Raw genomic sequence first — 14,102 nt, 5'->3', positions numbered from 1 at the left:
CTACAAATTGAAAAATACGCACGCCACTGTTCATTGTTTTTTGCTTGCTGAATCGCTAAAATTTAAAAAAAAACGAAAAAATCCCCAAAGGATATGAAAAATCGGATGGAACATTCGAAGAATCAGAAGAACCACGCTGGGTATGTACAGGGTACTCTGTCAAATCAAGGGACATTTTTCGCAAAAGTATTACGAAGCGTACTCCCGAAAAACATACGGGAATGTTGTGTTGTGTTTTCATTAGAAACGTATTTATTACAACTTTTGTGGTGGCTACCGCACGTCCTACCTATTCGTTAGCCACAGTCGAAATTGACTTGACAGTTGACACTTGACACCTTTTCTTTTCTCTTGGACGAATACCTTGTTCCAAGTGGCAAATGCCTGAAGAACGTTCCTTTGGAGTACGTACCTTCAGAGCTTTATTTCTTACTCTAAGTAACCAATTTAAATGTAATTAATACTTTTCTTGTAGTTCATTAAACGATGTTTGCCAATGTCAAAGTTGAACCGAAACAAGAGCAAGAAACTAAGGAATTTGTTGACGAGGTTTGCCCTAGCGATGCAACGGTAAAGCAAGAAACGTACTCGTTGTCGATTGGTGCGGACTGGGAAGATAAAAAGGAATTCGTGCAGGAAGATGTCGATGCTAAGGAAATATCGACAGACTTTGAAACAAGCGAGACTAAATGTGCCCAGTGTGATTACACAACGGATGTTAATTCTGATTTGGACTTGCATCTATTGGCACACAAAATATCGACCGTTTTAAAATGTGTGCTGTGCGATTTTGCAACAGACAATGACACTGATTTCAACATCCACGTGTTATCGCACAAAGTTTCAAAGGACTTCAAATGTACCCAATGTGATTACGCAACCAGTAACGGTTATCATTTAAAAACACACCTGCTGACACACGAAGCCGTCACAAATTTTAAATGTGCTCTATGTCATTACGCAACCTGTAATAAAAGGTGTTTTTCAATACATCTGTTAACGCATAAAACCACCAAGGATTTAAAATGTGCCCATTGTAGTTATGCGACAAATATTAAAGCCGACTTGAGAAAACATCTCCGAGTACACAAGACTTTTAAGGATTTCAAGTGTACGCAGTGTGAGTACACTTCCAATATTAAATCCAACTTCAAAACGCATATGTTAAAGCATACAGCGTCTCAGCATTTAAAATGTGCACACTGTAATTATGCAACCAATAATAAGACCAATTATAAATCGCATCTGTTAACCCACAAGATTTCCAAGGATCTGAAATGTAACCAGTGTGGTTATGCAACCAATAACAAGTACCATTTCAAAACTCATGTGGTAGCTCATACGGCTTCCAAAGATCTGAAATGCGCACAGTGTGGATACGCAACGAGTAATAAATCATGTTTTAAAACACATCTGCTGACACATAGGACTTTCAAGGCTTTAAAATGTGCCCACTGCGATCATGCAACGAACATTAAAGGCGATCTCAAAAAACATCTTTTAATACACAAAACTTCCAAGGATTTCAAATGTGCACAGTGCGGATATACAACGAATAATAAATCCTACTTTAAATCACATCTGTTATCGCACACAAATTATAAGGGCTTGGAATGCGACCATTGCAATTACGCGACCAACAATCGATCCAATTTCAGAGCGCACCAGCTGACGCATCAGACGTCCAAGGATTTGAAATGTGACCTGTGCGATTACGCGACCAATTCGAAATCCTACATTAAAATTCATAAGTTAACGCACAAGAGCGTGAAGGAACTGAAATGTGTCCAATGCGATTATGCAACAAATATCAAACGCGACCTCAATCGACATCTCTTAGTGCATAAGGCCTCGAAGGATTTAAAGTGCCATCAGTGCTGGTACGCGACCAATAACAAGTACAATTTGAGAATGCATCTTTTAACGCACACGACCTCCAAGGATTTCAAATGTGAACTGTGCGATTACACGGCGAAGACCAAATACGCGATCAAACGACATCTCCCGACACACAGAGAATTGTACGTATAATTGCTCATCAGCGAACTGGATGTTGTTGAGTGTGACACTGCCATTCTCATTTGAAGCCCGAACGAGGGTGTTCGTACCTATTTGGTGTAGAAGTAATTTTTTGAGTGTTATACTAGAATTATCGACACCTAATCTACTCCTATTTATTATTAGTCATAAGCAATTAGTGTGTAATCTATAGGCAACAAGTTTTTCCTTTTCACCCTTCCAGTAGAAATGGCGTTGAGGCAATGGTAATTGGGTATATGCATATTTTTTGTTCTCATGATGCTTTAACATAAAATGCCTGTCTGCTGTTTTAATTGTGGGTGATCTAGATTAGAACAAAATAGAGTAAAGTGTAGTATGTACCTGCTGTTTTTGTGATCTCATATTTTAGTGTCGAAAACTCGCCAATGAAATTTTTTGTTTATTATACCTGAATCGCAATATCCGTTTTGAACACTCAAATGACTGCGAGGTCGGACCTTTGAGACGCTAGGGCTTTAATTCATTCATCCATTTCCAAAGACTTTCCATATTCTTTGCTTTACTGGAGTTTGTAGGTAGCGACTTTTCTTCTGCTTCTGCAACATACCACTAAATTTTCAATTAAATTCATTTTAACTTAATCACAAATGTATTCGAGTAGAAAGTCGATAAGATCTTATTTTATTTCTCTTATATTTAAATTATATTGCAGGTATAATAAAAAATCCTATAAGAAACTCGTGCATAACTGGTCTTTAAAGCGCTTCAAAATTTCCATACACAAACCACACCAAGAATTTGGTTTTGTGGTTTTGAAGGTATAAAAAAACACTGTAGTAGGCATTTTGTTGAAATAAGTTGACCTGCACAAACTTACCAATATTGGAAATTTTTTTAAGCCCAGGAGTATAAAACGGGTGGTCTCGGACCACCCTGTGTAATTGACAAACAGGTATGATTTTATTATTTAGGAATAAAACACGCAATTGAATAAAATTTTTATAAATATATCTTTATATATAAAATATTACCCTATAGCCTTATTAATTAAACTCTCGGAGCAAGTTTTGTTAACTGTTATGGTATGTTCCCCTATTTCTATTGTGATACACAATAGGTATGATTTTATTATTCAGGAATAAAACGCGCAATTGAATAAAATGTTTATAAATATATCTTTTATATATGAAAAATTACCTTATAGCCTTATTAATTAAACTCTCGGAGCACGTTTTGTTTACTTTTATGGTATGGTCCCCTATTTCTATTGTGATACACCATAGGTATGATTTTATTATTAAGGTATAAAACGCGCAATTGAATAAAATTTTTATATCTTTATATATAAAATATTACTTTATAGCCTTATTAATTAAACTCTCGGAGTAAGTTTTGTTTACTTTTATGGTATGTTCCCCTATTTCTATTGTGATACACCTTTTCTCCGTTTCAAAGAACTGCAATAAATTATGAAACAATCAAATACGTTTTAAACTAGAAAAAGTGGTAAGTATGAAGTCTGCTTTTAACGTCAAACAAAGGCACAGCGTTGGTGTCGTGGTACACTAATCATAACACATCCACATTCACAAACATAAGCCACCACCCACAACGGAATTATTGTGTTAATGTTTTAAAAGGTGTTGTTTAAAGTAGTATTTGTTATTTGTCTCAAAATCACAATTGACACATTTAAAACGTTTAGAATCCATATGTTTTAAAACGTGTCGTTTAAGATATCGTTTATTATTTGTTCCATAATCACAATGAGCACATTTAAAATGTTTAGAATCGATATGTTTTAAGAGGTGTCGTTTAAGATACTGTTTATTATTTGTTCCATAAAGACAATGAGGACATTTAAAATCTTTAGAATCGGTATGAGTGAGAAGATGTTGTTTTAAGTAGTATTTGTTACTTGTCTTGTAATCACAATTGGCACATTTAAAATCTTTTGAATCAGTGTGTTTTAAAAGGTGTTGTTTAAAGTGGTATTTATTACTCGTCTTGTAATCACAATTAGCACATTTAAAATCTTTAGAAACGGCATGTTTTAAAAGATGTTGCTTGAAGTAGTATTTGTTATGTGTCTCATAATCACAATTTGCACATTTAAAACAGTTTGAAATCGTATGATTTAAAACATGACGTTTAAAATAGTAATTGTAATTTGTCTGGTAATCACAAGTAGCGCATGTAAAATTTTTAGAATCTGTATGTTTTAAAACGTGTTGTTTAAAGTAGTATTTATTCCCTGTCTTGTAAACACAATTAGGACATTTAAAATCTTTAGAATCGGAATGATTTAAATGGTGTCGTTTAAAGTTCTGTTTCTTATTTGTCTCAAAATCACAATTTGCACATTTAAAGACTTTAGAATCTCTATGTTTTAAAATGTGTTGCTTAAGGTAGTATTTGTTATTTGTCTCATAATCACAATTGGCACATTTAAACCCTTTAGACGCCATATGTCTTAAAACGTGTCGTTTAAGATATCGTTTATTATTTGTTCCATAATCACAAAGAGCACATTCCAAAATTTGGGACTCGATGTGTTTCACAAGGTGTCGTTTGAGATTTTGTTTATTATTAGTTGCATAATCACAATGAGCACATTTAAAATCTTTAGAATTGGTGTGTTTTACAAAGTGTTGTTTAAAATAATATTTGTTACTCGTCTTATAATCACAATTACCACATTTAAAATCTTTAGAATCGTGTTTTAACATGTGTTGTTTAAAGTAACATTTATTACTGGTCTTGTATTCACAATTAGCACATTGTAGCGTGTTATGTCCCTGTCTTAAAATATGCTTTTGAAGCAGTATTTTATTCTTTGTTCTATAATCACAGTGACCACAATTAAACCCTCCTGAAACAATATTCTTCAAAAGATGTTGTTTAACTTTGAGCTTACTATTTTTTGTGTGTGTGGAAATTTCATTTTTAATATTCCATCCACAATCAGTTTGTTGTACTTCATCAAGCGATTTGGAGCACTGTGCAGTATTGATAATTTCATCTTTTATCGTCAGCAATACTTCGTTGGTTACTAAAATGTTATCTTGAAGATCGGAATGAATTTCTTCTTCGTGCCTTGGGTCAATTTTTACGAGTGGTCCGTCCATATCTAGCATAAATAATCAATTATAATTACATTTTTGTTTATAAAAATATATTTTGATACTAAACAATTCGATACAAAATACCAGCTCACAGTCTATTTAGCTGTCACGTAGACAAAGTTCTGGCTGTAACTCAAGTAGAAGCACCGATAAGGGTAAACTTGCAAGTTCATACCGGCCCACACCAGTGGCGTATCGATGGGTTATATTATACACTGTGTCTCAAAAGTCCCCGCAAATCGCTGGCTTTAAAATGAAACGGTATGATTAGCGAAATCCAAGAATAAAATTCCAACTCAAATGGAAGTTGTCGGCACGGGACGCAAAACTCGGGCGCCACCAGGGGAATGCGATCTGGCCCATGGACAAGAATTCGAAACTGGTTATTTTTTATAAAGGCCGTATTAGACGATGCAATTTTTATTGCAATTTTTGCAGCAATTCATTGCCGCAAGAAATTGCACGAAAAATTGCTCCGTGTATGTTAAAATTGCACGTGCAATTTCTTGCACCAAATATTGCAGCAAGACATTCTGCAATTTTCTGGTTATAGAACTTGTGCTATTTTTCTTGCAATTTTTCTTGCAATTTAGTAACTATTTTAGTAACATTTAATTTATAAAAAAAATAAAGTGGTATGCACTGGAGAACATTACCTCCTTATGCTATATACAGGTTTGTTATTTAAAGTTAAAACTGAAATAACCTATTTACGAGGAATTCAAAAATGGATATTGCTGCCGCATCTTTAGTTATTGCGTCTGCTGTTGCTCTTTTAAAAAAAAGAAACAAAGAAGACGACGACATTTTTGGACCAGGCAGTGGCTTGCCAATAACGATTTCACAAAGGGAAACCTAAACCTACTCAATGAATTTAACGAACCTGATGGCCGTTTACACCGACATATTTAAGCCGGGCTTAGCTTAAGCGTACCTTAAAATCCATGGCAACCATTGTCTCAATAATCGTTGCCATGGATTTTAAGCTACGCTTAAACTAAGCTCCACTTAAATTTGTCGGTGGAAACGGCCATGAGTGTGAATAAGTGCGTGCAAATATAAATAATAAATTGCACGGCCTTCAACAAAGGAAACGTCACAAAACACACGTTTCCTGCTCCTGGTCTACAACAGACGTGAAGTTGCTTTCAAGTATTTCCCAGTGATGCCAATTCCACTTTCATTGGCACCAATACATGATTAGAATTGGGTATAAAAAAATTGCCAAATAAATTGCATAGTGTAATCATTGCATCTTTTTGCAATAATTGCTGCAATAATAGCAGCAATAGTTGCTGCAAGGATTGCAATAAAAATTGCATCGTCAATAATTGCACTAATACGGCCTTAACTCGCATTTCTCAGCCGGCTGGCTTATACGGGAAATCGTCATTTCGAAATTGACATCGTGTACCTTCAAAGGACAAATCATCAATTTTAATAGTACTCCTAAGATGTTTATTGGACCCCAGCAAGTGATTCTGGAGAATAACAAATTTGAGAAGCAAAAGAACTTTGCGTCAGACTTGAAACACTACCAGTGTCAAGCAAGATATAAATATTAAGGATTCTAGTAACACCATGCTCATCCATGACAAAAAGTAGAGAATGAAAGTTCTGAACTAATAACGAACTACGCATAAGATAAGAGTATGGACGTACACATCTGGCGGGTCACGCCTATATCAGCGATATGTATCAATAGAATGTAATTGACTACATAAACATAATTAATCAAGTTTTTAATTACAATTAGATCAATGTACGTACGGGACGACGTACAAACGCGAGTCGTGGTATTTTCAGATTTAATTTTCGCAGTTGGACAGGAATTTACTTTATCCATCGATCCACAACTGAAGCACTCCCTTTTCACGCTTCGTCTTCCTACACTCATGAGCACGATGGCCAGGCTTGTTACAGTTGAAGCAGCTAAAATTTGGTTCACCTTTATGGGGTGCGGCCCTTAAGACAGAGCACATTTAAAAACCTTCAGAATCTTTATGTTTTAAAAGGTGTCGTTTAAAATTGTATTTGTTATTTGTCTCGTAATCACAATTACCACATTTTAGCACATTACTAGAAAGCTTGTGTGTTAACACGTGCCCTTTAAGGTATCGTTTATTATTTGTTCCATAATCGCATTCAGCACATTTAAAATCTTTAGAATCAGTGTGTTTTAAAAGGTGCTGTTTAAAGCGGTATTTATTGTTTATTCCATAATCACAATGATCACATTTAAAAACTTTGGAATCGTTATGTATTAAAAGATGTTGTTTAAACAGGTATTTGTTATTTGTTTTGTAATCACAATGAGCACATTTGAAATTTTTAGAATCGGTATGATTTAAAATGTGTTGTTTAAAACAGTATTTGTTACTTGTCTTATAATCACAATTAGTACATATAAAAACTTTGGAATCGGTATGGTTTAAAAGGTGTTCCTTAAAGCTGGTTTTATAACTTGTCTCGTAATCACAATTACCACATTTGAAAGGTTTAGAATCGGTATGTTTTAAAATGTGTTTTTTAAAGTAGTATTTGTTATTAGTCTCGAAATTACAATCTGCACATTTAAGCCTTTTAGAATCGGTATGTTTTAAAAGGTGTTGTTCAAAATATCGTCTATTATTTGTTCGATAATCACAATGAGCACATTTAATATTTTTAGAATCGATATGTTTCAAAAGGTGTCGTTTAAAACTTTGTTTATTATTTGTTGCATAATCACAATGAGCACATTTAAATTCTTTAGAATCGGTATGATTTAAAAGGTGAAGTTTAAAGTAGTATTTGTAATTTGTCTGGTAATCACAATGAGTGCATTTAAAATCTTTAGAATCGGTATGTTTTAAAATGTGTTGTTTAAAGAGGTATTTGTTATTTGTTCCATAATCACATAGAGCACATTTAAAATGTTTAGAGTCGGCATGATTTAAAATGTGTTGTTTAAAGTAGTATTTGTTACTTGTCTTGTAATCACAATGAGCACACTGTAGCACATTACGTCTGTGTGTTAAAATGTGCCCTTGAAGCAGTTTGTTCTTTGTTTCATAATCACAATGATGCTTTAAAAGTTGTTGTTTAACTTGCAGGTTACTATTTGTTGTGTGTTGACCAAAGTCACGTTCGAAATCATTGCAAATTTCAGTCTTAATATTCCATGCACAATCAGTTTGTTGTTGTACTTCTTCATCATCGAAAGATTTGCAACACTGTGCAGTAGTTGTAATTTCATCCTTTATGGTAACGAATACTTCGTTTCTTACTAAAATGTTATCTTGAAGATCGGAATGGATTTCTTCTTCGTGTTTTGGTTCGGTTTTAATAAGTGGTACGCCATAATTTCCGTCCATATCTAGCATCAATAACGCTATATCAAGAAATGTGCTAAAATTACAAAAATAAAGTTTGCTTATGTTTTAAATATTTAAAAACAATAACAATTTCTTACCGAGCTGAAGGGGGTGTAGGTGTAGGCAAAACTCTGGCTGTAGCTCAAGTACCCGTAACAATAAGAGTCAGCTTGCAGGTGAATAACGTCTCACTTCCAGTGGCAGACCAATGGGTTTTATTTTATACTGTATCTCCAAACTCTGGTGCGAAAAAATTCTTCATTTTTGGGTCCAACTTATTAAGAAATCCGACACTTCTATTATATAATCGTACAGTCGGGAGGGTTTCCAAATTCAGTATATATGGAACTGCTAATTAGTGACAAGCTCTCTCTTTCGTCAAGCACTGTTCCATTACAGAAGAAAAAGATTAAAAACTACTTCATTTATCGTATACTCGCCTAAAATGAAATTTGTTTTAAGTGTAGAAAATAGCAATTGTTTGTTGAGACATCCAAAGAGTGAGGGGTAGTTTTAAGAAGAAAAAAGCAAAGACTTTGTCATTGTTTTATTTTAGTCTTGAGGGTTAATGAACCTTGAATTTGTTGTGGATAAATTAATTTTAATAATTTAAGGTATTTGAAATTTGCTTATAAATTTTCTCACGTGTGTTTAAGAATCCAGTAGATTTGTTTTCAATAATTTTGGTAAGCCAAGTATTTGTTTAAAAATTGTTAGTGGAAATAAACGCAAGTAATATTTTGTTTATAATCTAGTTTTTTAAGTCATTTTCAGTGAGGATTAGTAGTCTCACTCAGATTTTTAAATTGTTAGCCCTGAAGTTCTACGTAACACTTTAGCACTTTGCATTTTTGTTTGGGCGATACTGGGCGACCAGGTGAAGTATTAAAATACTTTGTAATTAAATACTTTTATGGAAGCAGTATTTTTATTCGAAACTCAAATACTTCGCATAGTATTTGAATACTTAACCTTCCTTTTTTACCAAAAATCGACTGCACCAAAATTTCTCGGGAAAACACTTTTTATTATTAATTTTGGTGCGTAGAATCCAAAACAATTCGTACTTTTTCGATCAGACTTCTCAATCAAAAGTAAGAGAGAGAGGAGATAATAAGGATCGTAAAGTGAAGCCTTGTGCACCCAAAACATGGCCGCCTACAGTTCATTTGGCGTGAAAGCAGCAACCGTAGATACATATTGTTAATACAAATGTAGTAGAAATTGTGCACAACTCTTCTGCACGACACCACCTTCTAAACGTGTTGCGCTACGATAGTGCATGATTAATGCGCGCATCATGTTCTGGGGTAAAAGCCATTTTCGATTCTAACTAAAAACTGGAGTTATATAATCCTTGTAGTGTTTACTTTTACTACGTACCTTTGAAAAATGTTGCACTGGCAGGAGCTCTGAAAAGAACTATTTGTTTTAAAATGCAAATGCATTTCTTGATATAAGTCACCTTACTAGTTATTCATTCATATTAAATACCGAACAGAGTGATCTATTATTCATGTTGTGACATAAGAATCGGCAGTTATGATCAAAGGCGCTTTCTCTATCAAATGAGCCTAATGAAAGTTGTAATGATCTTAAGGGGCCAACTAACTTCACTCAGAAATTCAAATACGGCGGGAAAATACTAAAAGGATATGGCTACCATGTCCAGCCTTCTCCTCTGCCGGAACAAGTGGCTCGTGATCGGATCGCCTAGGACAGAGACCCTACATTTTACTCATCGTCAAGTGGTAACCTTTACACTTGGAATGGGAGTTGCTATCGGGAAGAAAAAGAAACAGTCAAATGCGGCCTAAAGTATTTATTGCTACCCAAACAGATTCCCTAATAATTTGGAAATGCAGAAGTCCCTAACGAGTAGGCCTGTGCGAGGGAAGACCTCTGCCAGAGAAACCCTCGACTCGTGTTTGTAGAAGCTAAAGGGGTTGACGTTAATAAACAAGCTACCACGGGGTTTCCTGAAATATAATACAATACTCTTAACAGTACTTGGTAAATAGTAGTTATTACGGCGATATAAAATAGTCATTATTGAAACAACGGATTTGGAACAATACCAGGGGAATAAACTCTTCTAGCTGGCTTAGTCGGTACATCATGAAATAGCAATGACATCCAAACTCGTGTTCTCAAGCGTCAATTATCTCACGATTATACCCAAACTCGGTCACACACCCCTTTCAGAAACGGAAGACTGTTGATTATAGTTCCACCCCTGGAACAGGTAACAAGACTGCTCTGGGTTTGCGAGTACAACTTGCCTAAAGCTGAAGGTTCGAAACTAGAGTCGCTTGCCTCGTGGTTTCCTTGTGCAATTTTATAATTTGATTCGCCGATGGACTCTAGTTTCTCACGGTCGAAAGATTAGAGGCCTCTCATAAATGGTCATTGCACACGTAGAAAATCAACGCTTCTACTCTACAACTAAGCTACTCAACAACTGTGAACACGAATCTGAATAGTCATATAGTCGCCTTCCAAGTTAACATAATAAACACAAATCCGAAACTTCCCCAGCTAGACGGTCGTTTTCCCCATAACAGTTTGGCAAGATATTTAACACCAGGCATCCCCTTACTAACAATGTACAAAATTGGCAGTTATGTGAATATTCGGCTTGAAGTACACATTGCAAAACGATATTATAAATATGAGGGAACACAATTTACATTACATGCAATTAATGAATTAACAAAAACCAATTACATCACCTCATATGAACTCTCGAATTGTAAACTACGGGAACGAAACTCTCTCGAAGGTAGTCAGCAAGCAAGTGCCCCTCTTCACATTCCAAAAATGCGCCGAACTTCCATTCAACAAATAAAAACCCTCTTCGCCCCCGAGTCGGAAAAACTAACCCACCCAGGAATGGAAATTTCCATCCTATCTAACAGTAAATCCGGCTGTTGTTATTTAGTATCCCTCTTTTCAAAAACCAGGTACCTAACCCTAATTGATTACAAAAACATTCAAATTAATAGCGTTTTCGATTGGCAAAACTCGTACTGCACGAGTGTTGCACGAGAAACTGAAGAAATCCATGTGAAAATTGCTCTCAATGGAACATATTCGTAAATATTTGTTGTCATTTGTCCATAACCTCATTTTAGATTTAGGTAATCGACAACTCTCTATTCTAAAAAATGACAAACGATTTCAGTATTATTTATGATAAACGATGAGGAGTATAAATTTGAAATTCCTGTAAAGGGCCAATTTTTGGCGTTCAGTTTAATGAGTAAGTGCAACTTTTTGTAAAATAGAAGTTATGGCTAGTTCATCATCTTCGCTATCGCTAGATGACGACAAAAAACTCTCCCAACGCAAGAAACAAATTCAAATTGTCGCACGTTTGTTTTGAAAATTTGTTAACTAGCAGCTGCAGCTCCACGAGCTCACGGACCTCGTGCGTCGAAATTTGCACCGAGTGCGTAATTGTTGCATCACATTTGCCAATGGAACACAGAAAATTGCCCTAAAATTACCAATAGAACGTAAAAATTACACTCGTGCAGCACAAGTTTTGCTAATCGAAAACGCTATTAATTCTATACTTTATTTATTGGGGTTACCTGTTGTGATTATAAACAAATGAAAGTTGTATTTTATTTGTCTCGTAATCACAATCGCACTTTAAAATCTATAGAATCGGTATAATTTAAAAGGTGGTTTTTAAAGTGGCATTTGTTACTTGTCTTGTAGACACAATTAGCACATATAAGAGCTTTAGAATCGGCATGAGTTAAAAAGTGTTGTTTAAAGTGGTATTCTTTATTTGTCTCGTAATCACAGTGGACACATTTAAATCCTTAAGAATCGATATGTTAAAGGCATCCTTTACGGTATTGTTTATGTGTTCCCTACTCACAATGAACACATTTAACATTTTTAGTATCGATGTTTCAAAAGATGTCGTTGAAGACATTGTTTATTATTTGTTCCATAATCGCAATGAGCACATTTAAAACTTTCCGTAACGATATGTCTCAAAAGGTGTCGTTTAAGATTTTGTTTATTATTTGTTCCATAATTGCAATGAGCACATTTAAAACTTTCAGTAACGATATGTCTCAAAAGATGTCGTTTAAGACATTCTTTCTTATTTGTTGCATAATCACAATGAGCGCAATTAAGATCTTTCGAATCGGTATGTTTTAAAAGGTGTTGTTTAAAGTGGTATTTGTTACTTGTCTTGTATTCACAATTACCACATTTAAACTCTTTAGAGTTGGTATGTTTTAAAAGGTGTTGTTTAAAGAGGTATTTGATATTTGTCTCATAATCACAATTAGCACATTTCAAATCTTTAGAATCGGTATGAATTAACAGGTGTCGTTTAAAGTGGTATTTGTTGTTTGTCGCGTAATTACAATTAGCACATTTAAAATCTTTAGAATCAGTATGACTTAAAAGGTGACGTGTAAAGTTGTATTTGATATTTGTTTCGTAATCACAAGTAGCACATTTAAAATCTTTAGAATCGGTATGTTTTGGAAGGTGTCGTTTAAAAACGTGTACATCTTTTGTCTCATAATCACAATGAGCACATTTAAAATCTTTAGAATCAGTATGATTTAAAAGGTGTTGTTTATAGTAGTATTTGTTATTTGTCTCAAAAGCACAATGAGCACATTTAAAATGTTTAGAATCAGCATGATTTAAAAGGTGTTGCTTAAAGTAGTATTTGTTATTTGTCTCGAAACCACAATTAGCACATTTAAAACCTGTAGGATCAATATGTTTCAAAATATGCCGTTTAAGACATTGGTTATTACTTGTTGCATAATGACAATGAGCACATTTAAATTCCTTAAAATCGGTATGATTTAATACGTGTTGTTTAAAATAGTATTTGTTATTTGTCTCAAAATCACAATTAACACATTTAAAATCTTTAGAATCGGTATGTTTTAGAAGGTGGCGTTTAAAACCGTATTTGTCATTTGTCTCATAATCACAATGAGCACATTTAAAATCTTTAAGAACTTTATGGATTAAAAGGTGTTGTTTAAAGTGGAATTTGTCATTTGTTTGGTAATTACAATTACTGCATTTAAAATTTTTAGATTCGGTATGTTTTAAAAGGTGCCGTTTAAAGTGGTATTTGTTACTTGTTTTGTAATCACAATGACCACAGCTAAAGCCTTCTGAAACATTTTTCTTTAAAAGATTATTAACTGGGAACTTACTCGTACTTTTTGTCTGCTGGTCGAAGTCACATTCAAAATCGTTGGAAGTTTCAGTTTTAACATTCCATCCACAATCAGTTTGTTGTTGTATTTCTTCATTACCGAGAGATTTGGAGCATTGTGCAGTAATAATAATTTCGTCCTTTACTGTAACCAATACTTCGTTGCTTACTAAAATGCGTTCTTGAACATCAGGATGGATTTCTTCTTCTTCTTGTTTTGGTTCGATTTTAATGGGTGGTATGACATCATTTCCGTCCATATCTAGCACCAATAATTTATCAAGAAGTGTATTACAATAACATTTTTTATTAAAGCTGGATTAAAACAAAGCTCTGGCTGTAGCTCAAGTACCGGTTTGGACGTGTCAAGTCGCATGGACATTAGCGTCTCCCTCCAGTGGCGTA

The 14,102-nt window shown here is 34.4% G+C and overlaps 2 protein-coding genes across 3 annotated transcripts; one reads left to right on the top strand and one right to left on the bottom strand.

Annotated features, from left to right (window-relative positions):
- The first annotated feature begins 297 nt into the window (after window positions 1-297).
- LOC116180351 (zinc finger protein 99-like) lies at window positions 298-3,011 on the top strand. Its single transcript, XM_031500295.1, has 2 exons — window positions 298-404; window positions 476-3,011. Exon 2 carries the CDS (start codon window positions 487-489, stop codon window positions 2,029-2,031), a length of 1,545 nt encoding a protein of 514 aa, XP_031356155.1. The 5' UTR covers window positions 298-404; window positions 476-486; the 3' UTR covers window positions 2,032-3,011.
- A 26-nt stretch (window positions 3,012-3,037) lies between these two features.
- Window positions 3,038-6,206, bottom strand: LOC116180352 (gastrula zinc finger protein XlCGF46.1-like). 2 transcript variants are annotated; one of them, XM_031500297.1, is made up of 2 exons: window positions 5,194-6,206; window positions 3,038-5,131 (listed from the first exon to the last, which is right to left on the bottom strand). In XM_031500297.1, exon 2 carries the CDS (start codon window positions 5,127-5,129, stop codon window positions 3,627-3,629), a length of 1,503 nt encoding a protein of 500 aa, XP_031356157.1. In that variant the 5' UTR covers window positions 5,130-5,131; window positions 5,194-6,206; the 3' UTR covers window positions 3,038-3,626. The 2 variants fall into 2 exon arrangements, with proteins under 2 accessions (XP_031356157.1, XP_031356158.1); XM_031500298.1 differs by having other exon boundaries at window positions 3,038-4,873; window positions 4,919-6,204.
- Window positions 6,207-14,102: the final 7,896 nt, after the last annotated feature.

The sequence above is a fragment of the Photinus pyralis genome, unplaced genomic scaffold (genome assembly GCF_008802855.1).
Source record: "Photinus pyralis isolate 1611_PpyrPB1 unplaced genomic scaffold, Ppyr1.3 Ppyr1.4_LG9, whole genome shotgun sequence".
NCBI classification, from domain to species: Eukaryota; Metazoa; Arthropoda; class Insecta; order Coleoptera; family Lampyridae; genus Photinus; species Photinus pyralis.
This window is presented reverse-complemented; position numbering and strand designations above follow the sequence as displayed.